Raw genomic sequence first — 15,814 nt, 5'->3', positions numbered from 1 at the left:
CTAACCGTGTCCGTGTCTCTAACCGTGTTCGTGTCTCTAGGCAAGTCCGTGTCTCTAATCGTGTCCGTGTCTCTAACCGTGTCCGTGTCTCTAACCGTGTTCGTGTCTCTAGGCAAGTCCGTGTCTCTAACCGTGTCCGTGTCTCTAACCGTGTTCGTGTCTCTAGGCAAGTCCGTGTCTCTAATCGTGTCCGTGTCTCTAACCGTGTCCTCATCTCTAACCGTGTCCGTGTCTCTAACTGTGTCCGTGTCTCCAACTGTGTCCGTGTCTCTAACCGTGTCAGTGCCTCTAACCGTGTCCATGTCTCTAACCGTGTCCGTGCCTCTCTAACCATCGAGTATGAAACTGGACAGTGCACACACATGGTGTGTGTGTCATGACGATAAAACCAGGAATGTTCAGACTTTGTAAAATGAACAGTGAATCCTACCTGGCAAGGGAATAATCTGTCCTCTGACCTAAAGCAGATGGGGGAGAATAAAGAGGAAAGTTACCAATCTGACACAAACATGAACGCACTACCCTCAAACAACAGAGCAGGTGACCCTCAATAAAATCCCTGAAACTGAGTGGAGGACACGGTGGGGAAGCTCTCTGTCGGCCTGCACTGGGGACAGGAATTTATCTTGAGTTTTATGGAGTGAAGGGGGAGAGCGAGATCCGTTGGTGTGTCACAGAAAAATACAGAAATGGAGAAGAGTCTGCAATGTGTCTGATTGGCCAGAGACAGAAATCCCCTGGATCACTGACCTCCTCCAGCAGTGACAGACCTCTCCTGAAAAGGTTCACACTTTCACTCAGTAAATGCATCATAAACCTGCCTTATTAACCAGAAATATTTAAACCTTGTATTCAAGATGTAGCTGTGGAGCAACATTATGTGGTACTGTTACAATGCATACAGAAATGATTCAGGAGGATGATACAGGAGCTGAAAGGTTATAATTATGAAGAAAATCCATCAGGCTGGGCATTTTCCTTTAGGAAAAGAGAAGGCTGAGGGGTATAATTATATAAATCTTTAGAATTCTGAAGGGGCTCGACAGGTTGGATAAAAAGATGTTTACTTGTGGGAGGGACCAAAGCTCGGAGCCATAAAACAAGACAGTCACTAAGAACCTGGAAAGGGAATTTAAGGGAGTCCTCTTCCACTCAGAGATGGGGAGAATGTGAGTCTCACTCCCACAGGGATTGGTCAAGGTGAATCACATCAAAATATTTACTGTAAGGGAAACGACTGGATGGCAGAGAAAGAACAGCAGAATTGGGGGTGGCACGGTGGCACAGTGGTTAGCACTGCTGCCTCACAGCGACAAGGATCCAGGTTCAATTCCCGCCTCAGGCGAGTGACTGTGTGGAGTTTGCACATTCTCCCTGTGTCTGCGTGGGTTTCCTCCGGGTGCTCCGGTTTCCTCCCACAGTCCAAAGATGTGCAGGTCAGGTGAATTGGCCATGCTAAATTGCACCATTGTGTCCAAGGGTGTGTAGGTTAGGTGGGTTAACCATGGAAAACGCAGTGTTATAGAGTAAGGGAATGAGTATGATGCTCTTCGGAGGGCCGAATGGCCTGTTTCCACACTGTGCTGATTCGATGGTAATTTGAGAAGATGATAGAATGGGACAAGGCTCGGCTGAATCACAAACACAGGCTTCACTGTAACAGGCTGGCTACTGCTGTCAATCTTACAGCCAATAATGTCTCCACCTGCAACTGGACTGGGGCTGATTCAGCATCTGAATTGGAAGTGAGCTGAAGGGTCAATCGCTGGGGAATTGGAGGAAGAGCAACAAACCCCCTCTCCGCCCCAGCTGGGCTGTGCGTCAGGGGTCAGGCAGTCTGTGAGAACTTCCTGAACCCCAAACACAGGCTCTGCAGGAGCGGCTGGCCTGGAAAAGTCTGGGATTTATTCCAGAAACCAAACGCCAACTCAGCAAGCCAGAGTGTCTCGATCACCTGGTGGGTGCTGTCTTTGACTGACTGAAAAGGGACCTTTCACAGCAGGAGACATTGATCCATCCTTTGATCTCCCTTGTGGCTCCTGGGGCTCTCTCTGTGTTTGTTGTTTTTGCAAGACGGGGAGCTGTGGATCTGAAGCCTGTGTTTTATTGCTGCTGTGGTGTTCACTGTGAAGGTCAACTTTAACACAAATGACAACCAGTCAGCAGGATCAATCCTGGGTTAGCCTTGCACTCTGTCCAAACATACCCCAACTATCAAGCATCGACTTTTATCCCTGAGCTTAGGACCTTCTGGTTGGTAAACAAAGCTATGGTTCTGAAATAGTTAATGTTGATGCTGTACACAGGCTAATAATGTCACATACTCCTTGGCAGAGAATGAGATAGTCTTGGGAAAAAAGTGAGGACTGCAGATGCTGGAGATTAGAGCTGAAAAATGTGTTGCTGGAAAAGCGCAGCAGGTCAGGCAGCATCATAGGAACAGGAGAATCGACGTTTCAGGAATAAGCCCTTCCTGAAGAAGGGTTCATGCCCGAAATGTCGATTCTCCTGCTCCTTGGATGCTGCCTGACCTGCTGCACTTTTCCAGCAACACATTTTTAAGCTAATGAGATAGTCTCACACAAAGTCCTGATGACGTGGCACTCCTTGGCTCCTGGTAGTTGTATTTACTGTAAGTGTACCTTGACTTTTACAACAATTGCCCCTAAACAATGCCATGGGCTGTGAGTACAATGTTGAGACTCTGCCTGGGCAGTTCAATTGAATATACATCACACCCAAAGATCGGTTGCTTGCTGCCATATTTTGTTTCATAACTTGGAATGTGTTTTACTGTCTTAAATAAAGCAAGTCAGAGTGTCTCAAACTCTGAGGAGCAATTGATGAGATTGTTCTGATTAATATGACAGGGTGAGCAGGGTGGGAACAGTGTGCTGACTCAGCCCCGATCATGCCCAGACATTCAGCCAGCTAATCCTCTCCAGAAACAAATGATCACCATCTGAGGTCACACTAAAGTGGATGGGACAATCCTCAATGGCAGAACAGGTCACTGCCAGAGGCAGGGCACTAGAGCACTGACCCAAACAGACTGTGCAAGCTGCTAGACTGGATCTGCGGCAGGTGGTGAGGGAGTAAACTTGAGGGAAAAACATACCTGACCTCATCCTCACCAATCTACCAACTGCAGATGTATGTGTGTTACGGTATCAGTAAGAGTGAACACTGCACAGTCCTTGTGGAGACAATGCACTGTCTTCACATTAGGAATAATCTCCATCGTGTTGTGTGGCACTAAATGGGACAGACTTCAATCAGTTCGAGAAACTCCAACTGGGCATCCATGTGGCACTGCGGGCCATCAACAGCAGCAGAACTGTACTCCAGCACGAATGCACTGCGGGCCATCAACAGCAGCAGAACTGTACTCCAGCACAATCTGTAACCTCATAACCCGGCATATTCCCCTACTCAACCATTACCATCAAGCCAGGGGATCAACGCTGGTTCAATGCAGAGTGCAGGAGGGCATGCCAGTACCAGCACCTGGAATACCTGAAGATGAGGTGTCAACCAGGTGAAGCCACAGGATTACTTGCAAACCAAGTGCAAGTGACAGGCAGAGCTAAGCAATCCCACAATCAACAGATCTGATTAAAGCTCTGCAATCCTGCCACATCCAGTCATGAATGGTGGAGGATGATTAAATTACTCATTGGAGGAGGAGGCTCCACAGATATCCCATCCTCAATGACAGAAGAGCCCAGCACATCAGTGCAAATATAAGGCCGAAACTTTCACAGCAATCTTCAGACAGACGTGCTGAGTGGATGATCCCTCTCAGGCTCCTCCAGTGATCCCCAGCATCACAGACACCAGTCTCCAGCCAATTCGATTCACTCCACGTGATATCAAGATACGGTGGGAGACATTGTATACTACAAAGATTACGGGGTCTCACAACAGTCCAGCAATAGGACTGAAGATGTGTTTTCTGAACTTGCTGCTCCACCAGCCAAGCTGTTCTATTACAGTAACAACACTGGCATCTACCCGACAACGTGGAAAATTGCCCAGGTCTGTCCTGTACATAAAAGGCAGGACAAATCCAACCCGGCCAATTACTGCCCCATCAGTTGACTCTCGATGGTCAGTAAAGTGATGGAAGGTGTCATTAACTGTGCTATCAGGCAGCACCTGCTCAGCAATGACCTGCTCAGTGACGCCCAGTTTGGATTCTGCCAGGGCCACTCAGCTCCTGACCTCATTACAGCCTTGGGTCAAACATGGACAAAAGAGCTGAATTCCAGAGGGGAGGGGAGAGGGACAGCCCTTAACATCAAGTCTGCGTTCAACCGAGTGTGGCATCAAGGTACCCTGGCAAAACTGGAATCAGTGGGTATCAGGGGGTAAACTCTTCGGTGGTTGTAGTCAGACCTGACACATAGGAAGATGGCTGAGGCTATTGGAGATCAGTCATCTCAGCTCCAGGACATCTCTGCAGGATTCCTCAGGGTAGTGTCCAAGGCCCAACCATCTTCAGCTGCTTCATCAATGACCTTCCCTCCATCATAAGGTCAGAATGTGTCACCGATGGTTACACAATGTTCAGCACCACTTACAACTCGTTACTGAAACAGTCCGTATTCAAATGCAACAAGATCTGGACAATATCCATATTTGGGTTGACAAGTAATAACCATGCCACACAAATGCCAGGCTATGACCATCTCCAATATAAGACAATCTAACCACCACCTTTGACATTCAATAGTTACCATCACTGAACCTTCCACTATCAACATCTTGGAATGACATTATTATTTACCATAAACTGAGCTGAACTTGTAGCCATTATGTTTATGTGGCAAGAACAGGTCAGAGGCTAGGAATATCGCAGTGGATAGCTCACCTCCTGACTCCTCAAAGCCTGTCCACTATCAACAAGGCACAAGTCAGGAGTGTGAGGGAATCCTCCCCACTTGTCTGGATGGGGGCAGCTCCAACAACACTCAAGAAGCTTGACACCATCCAGGACACAGCAGCCGCTTGATTGGCACCACATTCACAAACATCCCCTCCCTCCCCCACTGACACTCAGTAGCAGCAGTGTGTACTGTCTACACGATGCACTTCCTTCTAGAAAGACAAGGGCGGCAGATACATGGGAATACCACCCGCTACAAGTTCCCCTCCAAGCCACTTACCATCCCGACATGGAAATATGTTGCCGTGCCTTCACTGTCACTGGGTCAAAATCCTGGAATTCCCTCCCTAAGGGCATTGTGGGTCAACCCACAGCATGTGGACTGCAGCGGTTCAAGAAGGCAGCTCACCCCCACCTTCTCAAGGGGCAACTAGGGACGGGCAATACATGCCAGCAACACCCACATCCCACAAGTGAGTAAAAAGAACTCACTCTGACTTCTAATGTTACGATTGTCTTATGGTCTATCCTCTACCAGTGATAATTGAACAGACTCTCGGACAGCATATAAAGGATGGATGAGGGACTCTGGTGCTGCATTGGTAGTGTCCCTGTCTCTGAGCCAGGCAGCCTGGATTCAAGTCTTACCTGCTGCAGAGGTATGTCATCACATGTCTAATTAAGTTGATTAAAAGCAGCTACAATCTCTTTCGGGGCAATGGTAGTGTCTCTACCCCTGGACCAAAGGCTTGGGCTCAGATCTCAGTTGCCCTTAAGGTGCGCAATTGCGTGCCCCAACAGTTGGATTAAAACAACGAGAAAGGAGGGTTGGTGACAGCAAAGTTGGACACCAGCTCCAGTTGTTCTCACCCAAAGCCCTTCAGAGCACTGCACCCCCCTCCCCCGCCCCCACCTCCCCAGCCATTCCCCTCAATCAGATAACCCTGTAGGGGGCACTACATTCACCATTAACCAGAACAACCAGCTCCCCTTGATTCAAGATAAAAGCAGCCAGACTGAAACTAGTTAACATGTAGCACAAACCTCAGGAAACCTCAAGAAAATTAAACTTGCATTAAACGTACTAATTGTTTTTTCTTTTATCAGTACCAACACATTAAATAAACCTTCAATCTGGGAACTGTTTGCTCAATATTTGAAGGTTGACATGCAATCTCTCTCGGAACTATGATAAATCTGAGATTTGTTCTTTTCTGCAATGTTCCAGGATAACATCATACACTTCTAGACTTTAACCCCCAGTGTCTGTCTGTACAAAGTAGTTCCATTGCAAGTTTAATCTAAGAGACAAACTGCAATAGTTCTACAGACTCAGAAAGATTAGGAATATCGAGACTTAATTTAGAGTCTGGTATTCAGACAAGAATGGGATATTTAAATAACTTAAGCAGGTAGGATCGATTGCTGACACTAAACTTTAGACACATGTGGGCTTTCATCGGAACATTTATAAATCAGAAAATTGGAGAGAATGCAGGGGCCTAGCTGAACAGGCTGATTACAGAGAGATCGGACACACTCATTCCAGGAGATAACTTTTCCCAAAACTCAGTCCTGACCCTTTCAGATAACTACTCGAGTAATTTATTTTTTCCCCACTAAGGAGATCAGCTGGATTAATTTTTTCCAAAGATTAGAAGGCTGAGGAAGGGAGGATAATTTGAAAACATTATGTCTGAAGCTGTTGATTTTTAAATTTGGACAAACCTATTATTTGGAATTATTATCCTGATGGCAAAACTCAAAGTTATTTAAAATCCTGAATATGTAAATCTTCAAGAGGTCAAAGACAATTCCAGTGGTGACAGAGACTTGAACAGAAGAGTGTAATATTAAAGCTTATGGTTGATCTTTAAAACTCTGAGTTTTGAGGACTAGCACAATAGCTAAGGCAATTTAATCGCATTACAGAATTACTGCAAGGGGTACAGATAGCTTTGATGAGATTTGCACTAAATTATACTGAAAGGATCCCAAAATTCATGATTAGCTTTTCATGAATAAGATTAAAAATAATTCGTACTTTCTCCCAGAGTCTTCTGTAGAAGGTCATGTTTCGCCTGTAGTTTAGTGATCAGGTTTCTGCCTTCAAAATATTCCTTCAGTTTCTGTGGAAAAAAACAGGGAACCATAGTGAGGCAACAGCACAGAGGTTACTGGGACCTGCTCCCTGCCTCTCTAACCTCTTCACTATCCTGAAACCATGTGGGCAGTGGATCCTTCAGCAATTCCATGTGGTCAATGTGCTCTGACGTTAACAAGTGAGTCACATTAAAGTGTCCTGACCTGTCAACAAGGACATGCAGATCTCTGTCTGAGCCACCATCCAGGGTCAGGGACACAGGACATTCAGAGGTTTTAGCTGAGTCGACGAGGAGAGAATGTTTCCTCTTGTGGGAGAATCTAGAATGAGGGGTCACTTTTAACAAAATCAGTGATTGACGATTTAAAACAGAGATAAGGAGAAATACTTTCCTCCGAAGGAGTTGTGGATCTTTGGAGCTCTCTCCCAGAAATGGCAGTGGAGCAGAAACCTTGAATGTTTTTAAAACAGAAGAGATAGATTGTTGATAAGCAAAGGGGTGAAAGGTTATCAGGTGTGGGCTGGAACATGGAGGTGAGGTTCTAATCAGAGCAACCTTGATCTTATTGAACGATGGGGTAACCAAGAGGGACTGAATGGCCTCCAACTGCCTTCATTTGGATATTTACATGACTTCTCTTAATGCAAATGACTCCAGGACAGAATCGATGCAACACAGCAACACTCTAACATTAAAACGCTCACATCTCTCCGTACCGTGAAGTAGAATTGCTCTGTTTCCTGTTGGTTGGCCCGTCTCTTGGCGATACTAGGCTTACTCATGAATGTTTCCGAAAGGGTGGATTTGACAGACTCGGTGGAGTTTGTGTACTGGAAGCAGTCAGCCACATCAAAGTCTTCAACCGTGACCATGTCCTGGATTGTCTGGAGTGTAGCCTCCATGGTCTTCTTCACCTGCAGTTGGTCAAAAACAAACGGGGATGTATCCCAGCAAAGACAGAGAGCTCTGGGGACGTCTGGTACTGTACTCATTCACAAAAAGAAAGGAAATGATTTTTGATTCGACTGCTTTGTAACAGAGTTAAAAAGAGTTAACATTTCCAGTCTGGTATGACTCTTTCAGGATTGTGAAGAGCTGGAAATTGGTTTCTCTGCTGTAAGTGCAGAGCGAAAAGGAGCAGGTAGAACAGATTGTAACAAAGTGAGTGCTAATTATAGTCATGGAGTGATTGAGATGTAAAATGGATGCGAATGAGCAGGTCAATAAGACATGGCCAGGGGTGAGCAGGGGAATGTAAGAAAAAGAACAGAAATTGGAACTTCATGTGGAATCTATCACAGGGTCAGAAACTATTTACCTAAGGGTTAGACTCAGAATTAAATCTACAATGTGTAGAGGATGAAAGGAAATCAGAGATCAATGTGGTGGTCCTGCTAGATTGGAAACTAACACACAGGATGACTCCCTGATAAAAAGTCATTGAGTTGAAATGTTAACTCTGTTTCTCTCCACAGATGCTGCCAGGCCTGCTGAGTATCTCCAGCATCTCCAGCATTGTTTCAGATTTCCAGCATCCACAGGATTTTATCTTTGGTATAAATTGCTTTCAAGAGCAAAGATATCAAAGTCATCGCATGTCTATTCATCAGGAAGGGTAAAACACCCAGGAGCAAAGTATTTATAATCAAATGCAGTAAATCACAGGCAACATTCTTTCAGGAAAGACAAATGCTGTCTGATCAGACCCTAAATTTCTCAATATCCCAAATGTACATCAGAAAACCCAAGACAGGAAACCTATTTTCCCATTTCCTCTGGTGAATGAATCGAGAATACAAGGACATCACCTTAAAGACAATGCAGAGGCATTTAGAAAGTAAATTAGGAAGCAATTGAGGGTAAATAAATCTGACATCCTCTTCTGTAGATGATTCTGGATATCGGGACGTGTGTGTGTGTGTGTGTGTGTCTGCGCGCGTGTGAGCATGTCTGTGTGTGTGTGTGTGCATGCGCGTGCGAATGTGTGTGTAGATGGAAATTGACAGATTTCTGTTGGATATGAGTATCAAGAGATATGCAGCAAAGGCCAGTGATTGGAGCTGAAATGAAGGCCCTGTATTGGTGCCTAACTGCCCTTGGACTATGTGAATTGTTTGGCCATTTCAGAGCCAACCACATCACTGTGGGTCTGGAGTCACATGTAGGCCAGACCAGGTAAGGAGGGCAGATTTCCTTCCCTGAAGGATATTAGTGAACCAGATGGGGTTTTTTCTGATAGTTTTATAACATTATTACTGAAGTCATTGTTTTATTAATTGACCTTAAGTCGGACAAGGATCCAACTAGTTTTGTCAGAGCATTAACTTAGATCTTTGGCCATTACTACTTGGTCACCATCCCCCTCAACCAGGGACTGACAGATCTCCTCTTGTCCCTGTGTTTCTCATGTGAACAGAATGAGTCAAAATGCAAAGGTTCAAATCTTCCACCTTGAAAGGAGGTGAGTGAAGAGGGACCTTGGTGAGGAACAGGGAATGTGGAACCCAACAGGTTCATCCAGAGTCAGGGTTTTGTTCAATCCATGTGCATGATCTGTCACAAAGTACTCATTGACACAGAGGGGACCAATGCAGTGTCACTGTCATGGCCAGAGAGAATGTGTTCCAGAATGTGTTACACTGTGTTACAGAAGCTGCTCAACAATTATTCAGCGATTTCAGAGTGAGACAGGACCTTCAACCAACTGCACTGGAACCATCACAGCCCCTAAACCAGCAATCAGTTGTGTGTAACAGGCACCTACCTCCTCATTCTCAATCTTCAGAGTGGCCAACCTGGACTGTAGTTGCTGGCAGCGTAAAACCAATTCCCCCTGAACTGGCTGCTGAACACACAGATGGGAGACCTACAAAAAATAAACCATCAGCGTTATCATAGGGCACCGAGGTTCAGACAGGAGACACCAACTTCCGGACTATTGACAGTCAAGGGGTGACAGGTCTGTCACTGTGTAACACTGGGGTACAGTACTGGTGGGGACAGGTCTGTAGCTGTATAACACTGGGGTACAGTACTGGTGGGGACAGGTCTGTCACTGTATAACACTGGGGTACAGTACTGGTGGGGACAGGTCTGTCGCTGTATAACACTGGGGTACAGTACTGGTGGGGACAGGTCTGTCACTGTATAACACTGGGGTACAGTACTGGTGGGGACAGGTCTGTCACTGTATAACACTGGAGTACAGTCCTGGTGGGGACAGGTCTGTCACTGTATAACACTGGGGTACAGTACTGGTGGGGACAGGTCTGTCCCTGTATAACACTGGGGTACAGTACTGGTGGGGACAGGTCAGTCACTGTATAACAGTGGGGTACAGTACTGGTGGGAGAATGGTCTGTCACGTTAATAGGAAAAAAGATCGACAATATTGATTAGAAACATCATGCCAACACATTGCCTACATACTGTGCTGGATAACCGATCAGACCCTGGTGTTTTAAAGAGTTACACTCACCCCATCCCCCATATGTGCCTGGAAATCAAACTTTGGTGGCAGACAGAACACGGTGTGGTACAACTCCATGAGGCGCTGCTTGTCATTGGTTGCATCCAGATTGTCAATTGCATTTTCAATAATCTCCAGCCCTTCGTGCTTAGACTGCTCGACGTTAATCTCTGCTGACAGAAAGGTCCTCATTGCTCGGTTCAGACTGGCATGGTAGCCCAGGTCACAGCACTAAAAGCAACAGCATGGATCAGAATGTGCTCACACCTGAAAACCAACACTCTTTCACACATTCCCACTTTCAAACTGTGAAGTAAAACCAAGCTTTGACTCTCACACCAAAACTGCTCTCCCCTTCCTCCTCTGCTTCTTTCAATTTTCCAATTGCTTCCTAACCCCAGCCCCAGCACCCACTACACCTTCACAAACAATCCCCCAATCATCTCGGACCTCCTGGAGTGATTCCTCCATTCTCACTCTCCTCTCATTTTCGTTTATTCATACAGGAGGTGTGGGTTTATTGACCATCCCTAAATGCCCTGGAACTGAATGGCTTCCATTGCTATTTCAGAGGCTAGTTAAGAGTCAGCCACATTGCTGAGGGTCTGCACTCACACATAGGCTTGGTCACAGAATCCCCATCAAGTGTTACAGCACAGAAAGAGGCCATTCGGCCCATGCTGTCTGCATCATCTTCCATGTGAGCTTAGATGATGTTTCCCCGGCTGGTGAATCCAGCAGCTGGGGACATAATTAAATTACAGGAAAAGGGACTGGTAATTTCAGACTGAGATAAGGAGGAATTTCTTCACCCACCAGGTCAAGGACAGCAGGTTTCCTTCCCCAAGGGACACCAATGGGTTTTCACAACAATTGATAGTGATTACAGAGATGCCATTCCAACACATGTCCCCAAAAAGCCAGACAGTGTCTCTGCGTCAGAAAAGCCACCTCTGACAACACATGGTGTTCATCAGCACACACTCACTGTTCTCCAATTCTGAATTTCAAGACATTATAATGAAAGAGTGGAACCTTATTGGAGGTCACGAAAGGGCAGTGGCAGCACGGAACCTGAAGAGAGACCTGATAGCCGTTTGCTTTTTACCCCAAGGAGGATGGACAGCAGTGGATCAGGGTCAGTGCAGTTCTTGGTACGTGATAACACCCTCAATAGGGCCTGATTTTGAAGCTTGCAGATGATGGAAACCGCGGACGTGTAGCAAACGTGCTGAGACGTAGCAAACTTCAAGGGAATGTGGACCAAGTGGTGAAGTGGGCAGAACGAGGCAGCTGCAACCTAACAGGGTTGTGTGATTTGGTTGATAGAATATGGAAATGTAAATATAAATTAATGCAACTTTCCAAAACGTTGTGTCAGAACAGGGAAACTCTGGGCCCATGTGTGCGCAGGAACAGAAAAACTCTGCATGCGCGTGTGTGCAGGAACAGGGAACCGCTGGGCGTGTGTGTGTGTGGAGGAACAGAGAGCCTCTGGGCGTGTGTGTGTGTGCAGGAACAGGGAACCGCTGGGCGTGTGTGTGTGTGTGTGGAGGAACAGAGAGCCTCTGGGCGTGTGTGTGTGTGTGTGTGTGAGTGTGTGTGTGTGTGAGTGTGCAGGACAAGGTGTGACAGCTGTAATCAGAGTAATGAGAACCTTCCGTTTTACTGCCAGAGGAAGACTCTGGAAAAGCAGCGAAGCTAAACTGCACCTTTCTAAAACACAGGTTAAGCTACAGCTTGCAATCGGAAAGCTGCACTTTAGGAAGCAGGAGCAAGGCCTGGTAGTGTGTGTGCAAGTGTTTCACTGTGAATGAGGGACCTCCGTTCTGCTGAGGAGCTGGAGAGGGCCTGGACACAGATATAAGGCAATCGGTGAATGAACCTGAGACAACACAAGGAAACAGTGTTCAAGCAGTGAAATGCTGGGACCTGGACACTCAGTCCTCAAAAGGCTGGAAGCAACAGATTCACTTGTTTGAATGTGGGTTGGCTTCCTGAGCTGGAAGGTTCATTTCCAGATGATGTTACCTAATATGGTGACAAAACATCAGTGAGCCTCTAGTGAAGCACTGGTGGTATGGCCTGCTCTGTATTTATGTGTTTAGGTTTCCTTGGGCTGGTGATGTCATTTCCTGTTCTTTTTCTCAGGGGGTGGTAAATGGAATCTAACTCAATATGTTTGTTGGTAGAGTTCTGGTTGGAATGCCATGTTTCGAGGAATTCTCGTTTGTGTCACTGTTTGGCTTGTCCCAGGATGGATGTGTTGTCCCAGTCAAAGTGGTGTCCTTCCTCACTTCACCTTCAACAACAAAACCTACAGACCAACCAACAGAGCACCCATGGGATCTCCGAGGGTTCTTAGCAGAGACAGTAATGCAGAGACTTGAACAGACAGCTCTGCCAACCATTCAACCCAAACTTTGGGTCCGCTACGTGGATGACACCTTTGTCATCACGAAACAAAACAAATTAGAGGAAACTTTCAAGACCATCAGTAATACCCATACTGGCATAAAATTCACTGAAGAGGAGGAAAACAACAACAAACTGCCATTCCTAGATGTCACAGTAGAACGAACAGCCAATGGGGAACGTCAAACCAGCGTCTACAGGAAAGCAACACATACAGACCAAATACTGAACTACTGAAGGAATCATCCCAACACCCACAAACGAAGCTGCATTAGAACATTATTTCAACGAGCCACCATACACTGCAGCGCAGAGGAACTACACAGAGCAGAGGAAAATCACCTACAGTGTATTTAAAAAGAACGGGTACCCAATGGACACAATCCATCGATTTCTCAGCAACAAACCCAAACAAAAAGACAAAACCCATCCAGAAACCCTCACCATTCTTCCCTATATCAAAGACATCTTGGAAATGACTGCCAGATTACTCAGACCCCTTGGCATCATGGCAGCCCACAAACCCACCAACACACTAATGAACTTGAAAGACCCGATACAGACAATGAGCAAAACTAATGTCATTACAAAATACCTTGCAAGAATTGTACCAAACACAACATTGGACAAACAGGCAGAAAACTAGCCAGGATACATGAACATCAACAAGGCACAAAAAGACATGACCCTCTCTCACTAGTATCCTTACATACAGATGAGGAAGGACACCACTTCGACTGGGACAACACATCCATCCTAGGACAAGCCAAACAGAGACATGTACAAGATTTCCCAGAAGCATGGCATTCCAACCGGAACTCTATCAACAAACACATTGACTTGGATCCCATTTACCAACCCCTGAGGAAAAGAACAGGAAATGACATCACCACCGGAAATGGCGTCATCACAGGAAACGTGGTCACCAACCCAAGGAAACCATAACACAGAAATAAAAAGTGGGCCATACCACCAGTGCTTCACCGGAGGCTCACTGACAATGTTACCTAGTATGGTGACAAAACGTCTGAATACAAACTTTGCAGCTCAGCGAGCAAACCTACATCCAGAACCTCAACCTGAGCTACAAATCTTCTCAAAACTCACTAGATTCACTTGTTACTTGAGAAGAAAAATTGGATAAATGCTTTAATGAGAAGACAGAGAGAGAGAGCACTGTGGGGAAACAGCAGGGGAGTGGGATGAATGGGACTAGCAGGACAGGCTGAATGGTCTTTTCCTGGAGTGTACCTCTGATTGCCCTCCAAAGAGGAGGTGACTAATTTGATGAGAGTGCACAAGCGGTTCAGGTAGGGAATCTCAGGCCCTGCTTTCCCACACAAGAAACTTTCAAACTGCGACATAATTCAACATCTGGGTCTTTCAGAAAGTAGGGACAGGAGGCAGCCATTAGATCTTGGCTGATTTTAATCCTAATTCCCTCTAACCATCTTTGTAACCGAATGCTTAAGCCCGTTAATCAAAGGAAATCTGCTCAACCTCAGTGCTAAGGTTTTTAGTTAACACCAGCAAGAAGAATGAAGAACAGCCCTCCAAGCCTGAGCTGCCACACTTGGCCCTTCCACAATAAAAATGTCTTCACTTACAGAATCCGTCCCCCTCTATTCCCTTCCTATTCATGTATTCAAGCCTCAACACCATCCCTGGTGGAGACAGAGAGAGAGAGAGGGGGGTGGGGGAGAGAGTTCCAGTTTGACAATTCTCTCCAGGTGAGGAAGGGCGTCCCGATATCACCCTCAATTTGACGGTTCTGCACCTTATTTAGGACTCCACCCAGTTTCTCTGTACCTGCCTTATCAATCCCTTCATCCTCCTAAACACTCTGATCAGATCATGGCTTCTGAGGGAGTACCAGCCTATTCCATGGAACCTGTTCCCATAACTACACACACGTAGTCCCTTTGGAGATCTGAAGCTGAGAGCTGACAGACTGAGGAGAGAAAACATGCTCACGTCCAGGAGGTCGCTCAGGTCGTGGATGTAATACTTGAAGACGGAGCTGTTGGTGGCCTCCAGTGCCAGAATATACTCATTTCTGGCCTTGATCGCCTTGAGCTTGTTCTCCGTGTATTTTGCCTGACGCTGGGAAGAAGCAGCAACAAAGAAGAGTTAGACTTCCTCAGACCCATGCATATGAGAGATTAAATACATTTATAACATCAGAACACCCATGTTTAAGGGTCAAAGATCAGTAACAGGCTCAGGAACAGCAACCAGGGCTTCGAAAGATTGGAACAAATGGAAGTAGATTCAGCCTGTGGTGAGACAGTGATGGCCAACTCCGATTGAGTGTCTGGGTTCGTGCTGGTCTCTCACTGTGGGGAATGGATCTGTACAGAACAGGCAAGGTGTCTAACCCATTGCAGGGTCAGAATACGGGAGGGGCTTCAGTCACTGAGGAGTCGGAAGAAATCAGCCACGGTTCCAATCCCCTGCCCCACTCCAGCAATCACTGAGTAGGAAGTGCAGGGGCTGAGGAACAAAGAGACCTTGGAGTGCAAGTTAATAGCTCCTTGAAAGTGGAGTCACAGGTAGATAGGATAGTGAAGAAGGTGTTTGGTATGCTTTCCTTTATTGGTCAGAATATTGAGTACATGTTGCAGCTGCACAGGGCATTGGTTAGGCCACTGTTGGAATATTTTTGTGCAATTCTGGTCTCCTTCCTATCGGAAAGATGTTGTGAAACTTGAAAGGGTTCAGAAAAGATTTACAAGGATGTTGTCAGGGTTGGAGGATTTGAGGTATAGGGAGAGGCTGACTGGAGCGTCAGAGGCTGAGGGGTGACCTTATAGAGGTTTATAAAATTATGAGGGGCATGGATAGGGTAAATAGACAAAGTCTTTTCCTTGGGGTGGGGGAGTCCTGAACTAGAGGGCATAGGGTCAGGGTGAGAGGGGAAAGATCTAAAAGAGACCT

At 46.2% G+C, this 15,814-nt stretch overlaps 1 protein-coding gene across 4 annotated transcripts in view; it reads right to left on the bottom strand.

The window, feature by feature from the left end:
• srgap2 (SLIT-ROBO Rho GTPase activating protein 2) overlaps positions 1–15,814 on the bottom strand; it is a 244,264-nt gene that overhangs the window by 60,217 nt on the left and 168,233 nt on the right. For all 4 annotated transcript variants that reach the window (XM_043716321.1, XM_043716322.1, XM_043716323.1 and 1 more), the window contains 6 exons: positions 14,852–14,980; positions 10,472–10,693; positions 9,758–9,859; positions 7,710–7,907; positions 6,933–7,017; positions 431–458 (listed from right to left, as the gene is read on the bottom strand). In XM_043716321.1, the coding sequence (XP_043572256.1) occupies positions 431–458; positions 6,933–7,017; positions 7,710–7,907; positions 9,758–9,859; positions 10,472–10,693; positions 14,852–14,980 (764 nt within the window). The remainder of the gene's footprint in view (positions 1–430; positions 459–6,932; positions 7,018–7,709; positions 7,908–9,757; positions 9,860–10,471; positions 10,694–14,851; positions 14,981–15,814) is intronic.

This window comes from Chiloscyllium plagiosum, chromosome 26, assembly GCF_004010195.1.
Source record: "Chiloscyllium plagiosum isolate BGI_BamShark_2017 chromosome 26, ASM401019v2, whole genome shotgun sequence".
Lineage (NCBI taxonomy): Eukaryota > Metazoa > Chordata > Chondrichthyes > Orectolobiformes > Hemiscylliidae > Chiloscyllium > Chiloscyllium plagiosum.
This window is presented reverse-complemented; position numbering and strand designations above follow the sequence as displayed.